This window comes from Polyodon spathula, chromosome 2 (assembly GCF_017654505.1).
Source record: "Polyodon spathula isolate WHYD16114869_AA chromosome 2, ASM1765450v1, whole genome shotgun sequence".
Lineage (NCBI taxonomy): Eukaryota > Metazoa > Chordata > Actinopteri > Acipenseriformes > Polyodontidae > Polyodon > Polyodon spathula.
Genome location: NC_054535.1, coordinates 74,605,682 through 74,620,217, shown reverse-complemented (window position 1 = coordinate 74,620,217; position 14,536 = coordinate 74,605,682). Strand labels below are relative to the sequence as shown.

Genomic DNA, 14,536 nt, shown 5'->3' with positions numbered 1-14,536 from the left:
CTAAATTTGCATTCATGGCAAAATATTGGATAAAAGCTTGAAAGTGCAGTGAATTACCTCAATATTGAATTTCAAAGTGAATTTGAGTGATATTCTACAGTATGTTAAGCTAGATGTTACTGTTTATTTTCTTGCTTGCATTCAGATCCAGCCTCAATCCCCAACTCCAATGGATATATCTGGCTGTGCGCCTGAGGAGGACTTGTGCCAGGCCTTTTCAGATGTACTACTAAATATCCAGGATGTTGATGTGGGTGATGCTGATAACCCAATGCTCTGCAGTGAATATGTGAAGGACATCTACAGTTACCTAAGACAGATTGAGGTCAGTAACCTGTTTGGGATGGGGTGTGGGTAGTGTTGTGTAGTTTTTTTTTTTTTTAACAAATATTATTGGCTGCCATGTCAGACTAACTGCTGTAACGCAACTTCTCTGCTCTGTAGGTGGAACAAGCAGTTAGGCCAAAGTACCTGCAGGGACAGGAAGTCACTGGAAACATGCGAACTATACTGATTGACTGGCTTGTGCAAGTCCAACTGAAATTCCAGCTGCTTCAGGAGACCATGTATATGACTGTCGGAATAATTGATCGCTTTCTTCAGGTAACAAATATAGGGGGTGTCCCTTGCTGGTCCCCAAATAGCTTTTGGTAAAACTTTTTATTGTGAAATACTGCACTGTCATATTTATTATAGTAGGAGGGGAAACAAAAGGTTCAAGTTTAGTATATCTTAACTTTACTCCTAATACTCTTGTAATGTGTCACTGTCCATTTTCAGGCTAATCCAGTGCCCAAGAAGATGTTGCAGCTTGTTGGCGTGACTGCTATGTTGCTGGCCTCCAAATATGAAGAGATGTATCCTCCAGAGATTGCAGACTTTGCGTTCGTTACCGACCACACTTATACCACGGCCCAGATCAGAGAGATGGAAATGAAGATCCTGAGGGTGCTCCATTTCAGCTTTGGCCGTCCCATTCCCCTGCAGTTTTTGAGAAGAGCTTCTAAGATCGGAGAAGTGAGTGGTCTGTCTGCCTAAATTTGCTCAAATCCTTGATGGTCTACTTCATCCCATGTGGTGTGTTTTTGGGTTAAGTCATTTAGCATTGCATTTATTTGGTAAATGACAACTCATTTTGTGGCTACCTATTATAGGTAACTGCAGAGCAGCACACCTTGGCTAAATATCTAATGGAGCTGACTATGGCAGACTATGACATGGTGCACTATCCCCCATCCCAGATTGCTGCTGCAGCATTTGCACTGACAATGAAAGTTCTAAACTGTGGTGAATGGGTAAGTGCATTCAAGACTGTAGTGTCATAACTTTAACGGAGCATGCAAATGACAATTTAATGAATGTGGCGCATTTGATGGGATAGGGATTTTTCTGTAAACCAATTATCTCCTTCCCTGATCCTTTTGCTAAAGTTGCTACATTGTGGATGCACTACTACTTTGGTTTTTTGTTTATAACATGAATTTTTTTTTCCCCCAGACACACACTCTGCAGCATTATATGAACTACACAGAGAGCTGTTTGATTCCTGTAATGCAGCACATGGCTAAAAATGTTGTGAAGGTCAATGAAGGACTCACCAAGTACATGGTAAGATTTTTTTTTTTCACATGACGTCAGTCTTCACTTTGATTCTAAACTTTGCCTTCTACAGGTCACTAAATTGTTAAACACCTGATTTGTATTCTTGTTGCTTAAACAGAAGCGCAATATTTCCAGTGCTAATGCCCAAACACCTTTACTTGGCTACAGTGATCAGTTTGGCACGCTTCCTTTAGCAAGTTTAATTTAACTTGGATTGGGTTTTCTGAATAATTGTAGCTTTCAGACTGGTTTTGGTAATTCTTTATTTTCCAGGCTGTGAAGAACAAGTATGCTAGTCAGAAGCTAATGAAGATCAGCATGATTCCTCATCTGAAGTCTGCAGTAATCAATGATCTAGCTAAACCTCTATTGTCTTAATGTTTGAGTCAGCTTAATTTTATTGGCACTGTGTGCTTTTTAACTGATTAATGGTATTCAAATATTGAAGTCCTCAACATTAAGCAACTTCATGTACAATAAGTCTCCATCTTGTAATGTACTTATTCTAATGTGTGTTAATGTAATGCTGCTTTTAAACTAATTTTTATTAAAGCTGAATTAGTAGCTACACTATTCTCTCAATGTTAAATTATTGCACCTACTAAACCCTTAAGATGTTTGTTTCAGCCAGTTATATACAGTTCAACTTTGAATGGTTAACTGCCTGGTACTGTTGTGCAGTATGACTGCTGTTTAACACCTGTTTAGAAGTAATCTAGAATTAACTTCATTGTCTAACTAAAGACCCATTTCTGTACAGAATACTGTAGCTTGTACTGTACAAAGTTAAATGATTTCAGGTTCTAATTTAATTCACTGGAAAATTTGAATTATACTGGTAACATGAAGCAAGTTAAATTCCAGTTAAGGATCTATATTGTATAGCTGATCACATTGGTAATGTTGCTTTTTAAATTTTAGATACATGCCATACTCTTGTCATCTAAGGTTTAAAATAGTGTCATGTTTTAAACTAGACTATAGCAGTTTTGAATTTGCCTGTCTAGAAGTTAATGTTTCTATAAAGTACTACTGCTTTTCCAATATAAGCTTTAATTTTAGTGTATAATAAAATTCAAATCAATACACTAGTTATTGATCTAGACAATATCAAGAATTTGACCAAAAGCCAATTGTATAGAATGAAGGTTGTTCTTTTCAGTGTTTTGGACTACATTAGAAGCCTGTTAAGTGTTTTACACTCTTAAAAAAAAAAAAAAAAAAAAAAAAAAAAAGCTAGGTTAGTTTCAAGGACTCAACACTTCTTTTTGGCAATATGTTTACCTTCCATGTAAATGCATGCAATTGGCATAGGAGACAAGATTAGTAGGTATTTCATAATATAAAAGGCTTGGCTTCTGCAGTCAATCCCAGAAATTGAGATTATCAAAAGTCATTTTCATTGAGCACACAGTCCCTGTAAGTACATTTGCTAATTTGACTAGATTTCTATAAATGTGAGGTGTCAGATAGTGACTGACCTACAATTTATATTAAAAGTAGTATTAAAGTTCTTCAAAGCTATTTAGCTTGGTATTAAATAAAATTAAGTCAAATGTACCTCTACAGATATGAAAATGAGATAAAACTGAGACATTTCAAAAGTTTAACTCCTGTTCTAAATCTGTAAAACAAACTGAGTCCCTAAGAGGCAATTCTGTTACTTGTGGTTTTGCAAAATAAACTTTTTTTTTCTTTGCAAAAATTACAATGAATCACACTAAAGTCAATATGGTCCTTTGTTGAAGGCTCACATTTACTCCAAACACCTGTTAATTTTATGAACAACTGGAGTAAAATGCTTTGAGAGTAGACCCCTCAGTGAAGTAGACAAACACATTCATGTGAGCGATTAAAGTTTTGGATACATTAAATCATGAAAAACAATACTTCCTGTTCAGAAACAGAGACACACAGGGATCACGTATATTTAGATTATTTTGTGAGATTTTAACAATACCAGTTACAACTGTTTTGTACTGTTTATCTTCTAATAATAAACACAAATATAGCTTCCAGGCAGCCTCATACCCGTGTCCTTCAATCCTACTTCCCAGTCATTATCAAGCATCTGTCAGCATCTCCGCTTTTCTACAGGAGCCTAAAAGAGAAAGGAGTGCTAACCACTGAACAGATACGACAGATTGAGGTATGAAGCGTCATTCCGGGGCAGGAGAGAACAATTACATAGGTCTCCACAGTAAAAAGCATTGTAGTTGGCAGGGCAACCTTTAGTTTCCATTTAACCATATTCAGACATTTTTACTCTGTAATGGTAACTGCAGAAATTGGCTGTAGTTTTGGCAGAAAAGCTGTTTTTGAAATATAGTACTATGAAAACAAAATACAGTGCAATGTTACTTATTTAACTTTATATGAAAGCAGGTCATTTAGGTATTTAGCATGCATGTTTCCCTTAAATGGAATAAATAATAATAATAATAATAATAATAAAGATGTGACAATTATAAAAGGGTGTAATATTCCAAACCCAACTCTGCATTTAATCAAACTTTTCTGACTTTTAGAACAGCTCTTGCTACCCAACAAACATCACTTATCATGTTTTCTTTTTAATTGCTGTGTTGTCTTTGTGTAGCAACACAAAATGACAGCCTTTCAGACAGGTGGTTTCTTGTCTTTGGATTGTAGATAACCTACACAGATTATTATAACTACACAGCTCAAGAACAGTTTGGCTATTTAATCATTGTTTGTTGCAGTGGTTTCAAAGGGGGGGGGGATGGCGGCACATTTAAAAGTATGTAAAAAGTATACATGTTATACAGTGATTGTTTAATCCTACAGTATGTTTCCTGTAAATACTGATGCAATATGCTTGTGAGTTTAATATTGCCACTGTCAATAAAACTGCTTTCTGTTCAGTGGTTTAATGTACAGGGATTATTAGGAACTCCTTAAATATTAGAAGCCAAACATATCATCTCTCAGCAACTTTTCAGTTAATGTACAAGTACTGACTGATCTGGCATTAAATAACTTTTTGTATTTGGTGCTTCAACATGGAAAACCTTTTTTCATCTTTCATGCATACAAATCTGTTGACCGGTTCCAATTTACAAAACATTACTAATCACATGAAGATGTGTAAGGAAAGTAATTCCCAATTAGGTTTGAACTTGTTATAAACAGAAAACTACATGCACATGGTGACAAACCCTCTCTTTGCCTTCTGGGGCTTGGTTATCAAGCTATCCTTATTCATGGAATGTCACTGTATTCCATGGAGTTATGGAGTATGCTCTATGTATGTGCAGATTGTAAATTAATAAACTCTACACTAGATAGCAGTGAAGTCAGAAGAGCAGATAATCCATCTGCAAAGTATACAAACCACAGACAGCAAGTTCCACAGAACAGGAACTTTCAGCACAGGGAGATTGCTTGACAATTTGTTTTGTAATCTACCAGCTCCAAGGAAGATAAAAAGAATGCATTGCCCTTCTACCTAGACAAGCCTGGATCAGAAGGACAGCAGCTCAGAAAATAAACTGCAGGCATACAATGTTGACAGAAGCTTGGCAGAAGCCAACATTCAAGGGAATAGAAGGCTGCACCCAAATGCTGCTCTTACCACAAACGTGCTGGAACCCTGTTCTTTATCTAGTGTCAGTTGACAATACATTCTCAGAGAATAGACACGTCTGGGTGTGGTGAACACTCCCGCTGGTGTTCTCATTTAAACTTCTGCCAGCAGCAAAGCATTGAAGCTATTCATGGAGCATTTTCATAAGTGCGTTATTTATTTGTTCTTTTAAGTCCTTTATTTTATCAAGGAAAATAAAACCATTTAGGTAGCTACTTTGTTACAAGAATGACCTGGTACTTTATTATTGGATACCCTTTTTCACTTACCAGCATATTAAATCTAAATAGATGTAGTCAGCTCTCACTTGTCCGTGGGCATATGTTGCAGTCTTCTTTGTAATCTCTGTTTATAATGTCTGTGAACATACAAACAGTTGGATAAGCTTGTTCATCACCTGATACATCTGCCAGTTTGAATGGCTGCTTATTAGTTCGTAAGCATGCGTCATGATTCTATGTGCATCTGGTACTAGGTATGGAGAAAGGTTTGATTGTAACTTTATTTTTTGTATCTAGAAGACTCACCAAAGCTCAAAGTTGTAAAACTACTTGACACTGTTAAGAATGCAGAGCTCCTAGTCTTTGACCCATTTTGCTCAGTGCTTGGTGAAATGGGATTTTGGTACCTAACTCAAACATTGCAGGCTACTACCAACGAGAAGGATGTGCCATCTTCAACAGGTAAAGAATATACTGGCATAAAACCTGGGATAATGTCTGATGCTTTACGTTATAATCAGCAGGTTTTACGGAAAAACACAATTACACTTTACAACAATGCATTTCCTATTAAAACTCCATTATCTTCCTTCAGGCAAAGTGAGCGACGGAATTAATGTTTTGAAGGAAGTGGTTCTACTTCCTAAGGATGAGTCAGCTGTGAAAGAAGACAATGTGAAGCTAAGAAGAAAAGTTCAGTATCTAAAAATGAATGAATATATGAAGAGGTACAACAATATATCACAATCTTTTCGTACACCTGCAGTTAGGGAAATGTAAAATAATGGGATACAATATTTGTATTCAATGACTTCACTCTTAAAGGACAGAGCTAACATAATTCCAGTAAATACTGCCATATATGCAATACCATCATTGTGTTGGTTTCAGGTTTTCCTATACAAAAGACATGCACACATTATCATAAACATGCATTTGAGTTGTTTCAATAGTATATTCTTCAAAGCATTTATTGAACAAAAACTGGGCAATTCTGTACATATAAAATACAGAACTTCCCACATAAGCTCAGAGACGTTAAAACCATGTGGGAGGTTACTGAGGCAAAAGCTCTGTGAAATCGGACATGAAAATTAAGAAATTCTACATTTAATATTGAAATACTGAAAGCAATTTTATGTATTCAGTTTTTACAACCAGCACAGTTCATTTCTAACAATGTGATTGCTGCCCATTGTAGCAGGAGTGTGTCAGGAATGAGACTCAGGCAGAAAACTGCAGTTCCAGCGTGTATGTGCACTTTTATTAACAAACAAAACAGGAACAAATAAACAAGGCACAGAAGTCAAAATAATATAATACTTATGTCAGGCTGGACAACTTCCCTGACCAACACAGAAAATTGACAACTCCCACTCACACCTTCAACAAACAAATTATTTCTGGCTCTATATATGTGGCCACTCGTCAATTACCTAAATCAAATAAAAATACCTATGCAGATTAAAAGGACCTTGAAGAGGACCTGGCCTTGGTAAGAGAGGAGCTAGACACAGCGGTGAGACAGAGGCGAGACGAGGCAACAGAACGAGGAGCTGCGAGCTCTGATCACAAAACTGCACAGCTCGATCCGGAAGCACACCACTGCGAAGGATGTGGGATACAGCACGGATCTTCATCCCTCACCAATCGTCTGTTCTCACAGAAAAACAAATCTTGGATTTCTTTGGTTGACAACGAAAACGTTGTTTTTTCACCAACAATATAAGCGCGATCCACAGTATCTTCCAGCAAATGTTTGTTTATATTCTTTCCTTCATCCTCGATTTTTCTACGTGACTTGTTTGTTTCACTGTGAAGAGAACACTGAGGACAGCGATTCAAGTTGCTACTGCTCTGCAACCCTTCTTTATGGTTTTAAAAACATTAAACAATTAGTGGACCGGTGGTCAGTATGTTTGTCAACAGCGCCAAAAAGGCAACTTCTGTTATTAGGTGTTAACATAATAAAATTTAAAAAAAGTTGTAGCAAAAGTAGGGTTATCATTCAATTTTGTGAAAAGGCTGTATTTTGCTGAAACCCCTGGCTACCACATTAACCCATTTGATGTAATCAACTTCACCCCTTCCCCATTTAGTAGCACCTTTGGTTTGCCTCAATGCCACACCACTCTGTAAATCAGGCTGCAGTAACAGGTTCATCTTATATCCAGCTTTTTCCAGGTAGAAAACCTTATATACACATAAGCACTGTTAGTGCATGGTACGCAACTCCTGATTAAAACAATGTTAGCATACACAAACCACTGTATATCCTTTTTAGATTTTATTCATTGTTTTTTGTGCTGATCATTAATTATATGGCAGTAAGTTACACTGATTCTTGTTTTACAGGAATTACAATAAGACAAATATCCTATTTAAATGGTCATTAGGTACCTATTAAAAAAAACACACTAAAATAAAACCCTAAAAAGTGAACCAAAAAATAAAGTATATTAAAAAAAAAGAAAAAGATGACCATATTGGATCTCTCTCAAATCCCCTCACAAAGAATAACATGAACTGTGTTCAAATAAACACACAAAATGGCAGGTTGAAGGTTACAATAAAAACAAACTAATGTGCCTATTCACATTATTAGTTAGACAGTTTAAAAGTACAACTGAATTGAAAAGTTCCTCATTGAAAGAGACAGCAACAGCTACACTGCTCAAAACACTTTCAGTATTCCAAAACATTGGTCCTGGTACTGCAATAGAAGAAATGTTATGACAACGTATGAAAAGTATTTCACTTCTACAAATCAGCTGCCTGTTCTCTTAACATACACAGCTTATGGTAAACATCTGTTTAGTTACTTCGTTACCTTTTTAAACTTGCTTGGGTTTTTCCAGGCACAATATACATCTCTTTGAGAGCTAGCATCAGTCTCAGGACGGGTGTGCAGAGTGCGGTTAGCACTGGCACACTGTAATACTGTAAATACAAGAACACATCTCGCACTTGCACAATTCCAAAGATGCACAGTGTTCCCCGGGTGGTAGGTGGAAGGCATCGAAATCTCCAGTAGGTGGCAACATTGTGATATGTCTGGAGTCTGAAGTCCAGTGTTGCTAGATAAGCCTACAAAAAGACAAACAGCAGTCAGAAACAGATTTTCTAAATAATATTAGGCATAATTATTACAGTGCAATATTACAATATAGTTAATATTGACCACACAGGAGTACACCAAATCACTCGGAACAAAATCTGGAATAACGTTTAATGCTGTTTGAAAACAAACTGAAAGTTACCGCAGAGCTTTGCTCTGCAATCTGTTGCACAATTAGTAAGCTGCCCGTTGTTTAACTGAAGTAATTAAAAAGCAGCACGCTAATTAAAATGAACCCTTTATCTGTGGAAACAGTATTGTTTTAGAAAACGTGCTGTTTTAACAGACTCACAGTGGAAACCCAGCGATCATAATGCTGACGCAGTAAGTAAACATAGAACAATGTTTTTGCTTTATTGAGCAGATGGCAAAATCAGTGCTAACAAATGCTACATAAATACAAAATGCACATTGCAGGAGACGGCTAATCTGTGTTCACTGACAAAATTCCCAGTACTAATCAAGCCATTTGAAAAATCACCCTCAGGTGTTTTTGGAGAAAAAATATCAAAACTTAAAAGGAAGATCGTACCAGCTCTTCTAGAAGCCTGTAAACTGTGGCCTCAATAGTGTGCTCCAGGTTTTGGGAATAAACCAGTAACTGAAGCATCAGTACAGTCCATGATGCTGTAGCAATCAGAAGTAAAACCCTGCAAATTCAAAGAAAGCATTAGATTTAAAACAAAGCTATTGTATGGATTTCAGGCTAGATGTTATTATGCTAAAAAAAGAATGAAAACTTGGGATCCTAAAGAGATGCAATTTGTTTTACAATAAGAGAAACCCTGACTATACAACATACTGACTTAAAATCAGAAAAACTAACAGTGCAATATTAAATAACGTTCAGCTCGTGTTCTATGTACAGGATGGCATTCATTCACAGGATGCAACATTTAAAAAAGAAACCTGGGCAGTCTAGAGAAATAAAACATACCAAATTTTTATCCTTCGTGGCGTGAGCCTGCTTTTCTGAATCATGTTATCAGCAAGGTAGTATAGCAGCGTCCCGACAGCAACAACATAGAGAATCAAATACAGGATATAAGTGGCATGGGCTGTGTGGAGATGGGTTTCAAACTGCCTCTGGATGTCATCCTGAATAATGAGAACAACATTGCAAAAATGTTACAGCAAAAACGGGAATTCAAAAACACAAAAGACAGACGTCAAGTGGAATTCACTAGTTTCTATTATTCCTCAGGGTCTGAAAAACATTGCCAAAGCCTGCTATCATCTTTTAGGCAAGGTTTTTAAAGTGTAACTTTGAACTGGGTTGAGCTTGCATATAAATCAGGGATGCAATACAAATCAAGGTTTTAAAAACGGTCACCATTCTGTACCTTACACTATCTATAGTTACTTCTGCCAATATGTTATGGATCCACGCATCCGGTCTTCATATAGTGGTATATAAAAGTAGGTTTTAAGTCATAAGATGCATGGACCTATTTTATACCGTTTGACAGATGGACCAAAAAAAGCATAGCTTGGTGAACATGCTCTGAAACGTTACAGAACCCCCTGCAGTGTTTACAAGACATGCTTTTACTCCTGGCGAATGCGCCCGAATCAACTTTGAGAAACATACACCGTGGTTGATTTATGACCCACGATGTGCGATTAAAAAGAGTTGGCAGGATGTTTAAAAATGTCACACTGCGATGAGATACGGACACTACAGAACACAGTAAAGGTAATGCGTTTCTTGTACATTTGACAGGGTGATCTGTAACATTTAAATACTGACTAACAGCAGTTAACTAAAACAACTTTTAGACAAATGTGGTTTGTAGTATAACCACAAAAAACACTGCTTTATTTTTTGCATTACACTCTGCAATCACAAATTCCCTTTTGAAATTGTACATTCATCAGTTAACATAAATGTGTATATTAAATGGGGTGCTAGTCCCCTTATAATCACCTCAAGATAAATATTTTAAATAAATCAATGAAGCTCTCACCAGCAGTTTCCAGAAATCCTTGTGCCATCTCATCACAGATTCGTTGACAGACGATTCGGACCTGCTTAGGATTGGATGGTTTCCAGAAAAGGCCCTGACTTTATCAGTGTAGTGATGTAAGCTCAGCAGCAACGGACCTTAAATATAAGAGCACTAATAATACAAAACACAAAGTGTTCTTTACAACTGTAAGTTAGCCTGATGCACTATTGTACTTTTCACTAAATGAAATCTGGTTCGCCATTAAAAAGCGCTGTCTCCCTACCAGCACATGCTATTAGAGGGCTAAGGAATGAACAGGCATACATGCAGAGTTCAATTTAAAATACAACTGTAAACACCAAACCCTTTTTCTTAGGCTGGGATACAAAACCACACAGTTTTTCGCAATTACATTTTCCTTCAAACAGCAAAAGCTTAACTGTGGCATAAGAGAGAGCTGGACAATTCACTTTTTCTGGCTGACTCAGTTCACAAACAGCAAAACAAGAAGAAACAGGAAATTATTACCATGTAGATATTTGAAAATGATGAAAACTGTAAAAGTCATCAGCATGCACGATACAAAGAGGACCAGCCCTTCGTCTGCGGTCAGCCTCATGTTGTTCATCTCTGGCCAAAGGCTCACCTACAAAAGGAGAAGCAGTCATCCATACCAGATCATGTAAATCAAAAACTGCCATCTGTCCTGTATTTTGATTCAGTGGTTTTGCAAGTCATAATACTGTGTAGGCCACTGCAATGCCTTAGGAAAAAACTTTTTTTCTTCTACAGTACATTTTTCTAAATACATTTCTGGTGGTCTGCAGTTTGAAGATCTAAATAGCCATATATATATATATATATATATATATATATATATATATATATATATATATATATATATATATATATATATATATATATATATATATATAACACACACACACACACACACGCGTACACATCAGCCAATTGAGGGATGAGGTGATCATTTGCACGGTGTTAATCTGCGATGCAAGTTTTGATCATACATACTCCTCCTCCGACAGCAAGTTTGTCCAGAGTCTCTTTTGCCTTCTGGTGTTTTTCCTGCAGAAGTCTTTGCTTTTCTTGTAAATTTGAACCTGTTAGGTATAAATTAATTAAAAAAAACAACAACAAAAAAACATTACTGTAAAAAGAAAAACAACCAGAACTATAAGCGAGTTCAACAGTCATGAATGAGGTTGTAGGACTGTCCCACCTCAACTCTACCGGATATGGACCCATGCCACCTCAAAGCAACACAAATAAGAGAGACCCCACTAAGAAAGAACAGCAGTTTACAGCTCCCTGAAGACAGGCACCCAAAGCAGTCTGTGCTTGCTACCTTGTAGAGTGTTCAGCAGCAGTAACCTTGTCTGAATTTAGGATAAAGTCAGAGATATTTGCATATGAGCGTCTCAGGGCATCTTTTCCAATTACACCCGCTGTGTGCTTTGACATTTATTTACTGAAGCGTGCCCTGTTATCCTTGAATAACATGATATTGAACCCCAATAAGTGTGAAAGGTGAACGGTAGGGATTTCACTTGTCATAACACCTAACAACGTCAACAGCAATAACATATTTCACACCTGAAGGCATTCTCAACATGGCAAGGTTTGGGCTCACAGACTTCTCAGATAGCTTGCTACATTCCAAGTTGGACCTTAAAAATAAAAAGCAGAATTATGTTTTCAGTACCTAAACATCTTAAATAAACTAGATTATTTTAGATTAGTTGCAAAAAATGTATTCCATATGAAAACTACACTACAGTGTCATTGTTTTACACAGGTTCAGCTGTATGGACTATTTCTTTTTGTTAAATAGCATTTTAACACAAAGTACAGGGTGACACTACTCACAAAAGGTTTGCCTGCGTCTGTGATATCATGGGTGTCACTGGCCGGGGGGTAAATATTATTTTCTTCACTGGCGTTTCCATGTTTTCTTTCGAGTCGTCTCTGCTGAAATGAGGGAACTTTTTCCGTGCCCTAAAGTTTCCACCCGCTTCGTGCAGCGGTGTGCCATAATGGTTCACCGAGTTTGAAGGTCTGAGAGAAAGGGCCATTGCATTATGCGTTCCCGCTTCAATAAATAAATACATAAATAAAGAAACTATAAACAAATTACTGCCACATTATGCAAAAAACATACTTAAAAATAAAACTACAAGCAGCATTTCAAAGTTTAAAATTATTCTCAGCTTAGCTATTAAAAACTCTATTCTGCGTGTTGCCATAATGCTGTTATATTCAACCCACAAAATGTATTTAACTGGAATTTTAATAAGTTTCAATCAACATGCACGACGTTAGCCGATGTATTTTTTAACCTGAAAAACTTCATTACAATACTGTAAAGTATTAATTTAGTTACCTACTAAAGCTGTACTGTATTCTTAACTGTTTTTCTGCCATCATGACAACACAGTTACGATTTGTTATTTTGCAGTGTTTTGTTAGTTAATAATGCATTACAATATCAAGTTAATTATTTTACATTCAAACTTGAAATCCTTGACACCTGTTATCTAACGAAAAAGAGATCACTCACCTACGAGTCTGCTGCTCTTTCCCTCCCTCAGACTAAACTGTTTACAGCACTTAACAATTGTGTTCCCAACGAAGTATTTAAACTTGCCTCTTAAACAGACTCGATCATCCAAACAAGTAAAACATACAACTATCGAGTACATTTTATTGTGAAATCCTCTGAACTGGTATCAATTACTTTGGGCTCCAGCAGTTTCCCAGAACTAAAACAACGCGAGACTTTCTTGGACACACACACACACACACATTTGAATCACTTTGTAAAGTTAACGTTGGTACAGGTTTTCCAACAGGTCCGTTTTTTTAATGTACACCAAGTGTGTATTGGTATAAAACATATGAACCGTTAATGCCAAAGAGCACGAACATGATTTAAAATGTACATGCCTACTTCTAACGCTGCCTCAGACCCCCTACATACCATGCTCCCCTCCCCCCCAGTATAGACTAGACAGGGATTCACAAAAGTTTTGTTTTTTGTTTTTGTTTTTTACTGCAGTCTGCAACCAAAGCTTATTTTGTTAATGTCAACTTGCATATGGAGACTCTAGTTGACAATACAGTACATCATGAATGTAAAGGCAAGTATTTTGCATCTCTTTGGTAACCTATTTGTTTGGAATCAGTATCTCCAAATTAAGAAAACAAACCATATTACCATTTTTTCACCTTAATTGCAGCCTCCTATCAGCCCTTCCAGACCTGAAGATATAACACATGGCTGGATGGATTTACTTTTGACAGATTGCATTGGCAACATTTAGAATTAAGGGTATTTATTATTATCTCTTGTAAACATAATCTCACATTTTTTTTTATTTTGCTGCTGCTGTTTCCTAGACATTGTTTTTAACTTTCACTGAGCTGAAGACAATGTGTCCTACCACAGCACAACAATTTCACTTAATGCATTACAGGTAATAACACCGCAGCCCTTGTGTTCTATTGTGTCCATTGGTGGCATCCTGTTACCTGTAACCTGGTTCCTGGGTATTGGTGTGCTGCTGATTTTCAGTGAGCTTGTCACTTAACCTGCACTGTGGTGCAGCACCACCCTACTGGAACCATGGCACATTACTCTTGGGGTAAAACCCATGAACCTGGGAGTTGAATTACTGACTGCTTTGGTACAAGGTGCACAATCTTTCCATTTTATTAAACAGATTACAGGTGGAAAATCAGTTTAACAAAAGCAAATTCAAGGGTCATCCACCTTTACTTACATCGCAAATAAGGTTTGAGTAAGGTGTGCTGCATTAGCTAGTGCTACAGCACGTTTCACAGCCACCATTAAGAAAGAAGGAGACGTGTGGCCAGCTTCAATTCCTGTGTTCTGCTTTTTCATTCTAATGTTCTCTCTGTTTATTGTACAACATCATTCAAAATTAGTGATGGAAAACCTGAAGCCTTGGGAAACAGTGGTTCACTAAAAAGCCAGCGTATAATATATATCTTTCAG

At 36.9% G+C, this 14,536-nt stretch overlaps 2 protein-coding genes across 2 annotated transcripts in view; one reads left to right on the top strand and one right to left on the bottom strand.

Annotated features, from left to right (window-relative positions):
- Positions 1-2,496, top strand: part of LOC121300671 (G2/mitotic-specific cyclin-B1-like) — a 3,593-nt gene extending 1,097 nt beyond the window's left edge. Inside the window, exons 4-9 of the mRNA XM_041229333.1 lie at positions 146-325; positions 445-603; positions 781-1,017; positions 1,155-1,295; positions 1,498-1,608; positions 1,876-2,496. Coding sequence (XP_041085267.1) covers positions 146-325; positions 445-603; positions 781-1,017; positions 1,155-1,295; positions 1,498-1,608; positions 1,876-1,980 — 933 coding nt within the window. The 3' untranslated portion in view covers positions 1,981-2,496. The remainder of the gene's footprint in view (positions 1-145; positions 326-444; positions 604-780; positions 1,018-1,154; positions 1,296-1,497; positions 1,609-1,875) is intronic.
- Positions 2,497-6,681: 4,185 nt separating this feature from the next.
- On the bottom strand, positions 6,682-13,194 carry LOC121300687. Its single transcript, XM_041229355.1, has 9 exons — positions 13,079-13,194; positions 12,388-12,610; positions 12,115-12,188; positions 11,533-11,621; positions 11,026-11,143; positions 10,516-10,652; positions 9,486-9,646; positions 9,081-9,198; positions 6,682-8,517 (listed from the first exon to the last, which is right to left on the bottom strand). Exons 2-9 carry the CDS (start codon positions 12,591-12,593, stop codon positions 8,257-8,259), a joined length of 1,164 nt encoding a protein of 387 aa, XP_041085289.1. The 5' UTR covers positions 12,594-12,610; positions 13,079-13,194; the 3' UTR covers positions 6,682-8,256.
- Positions 13,195-14,536: the final 1,342 nt, after the last annotated feature.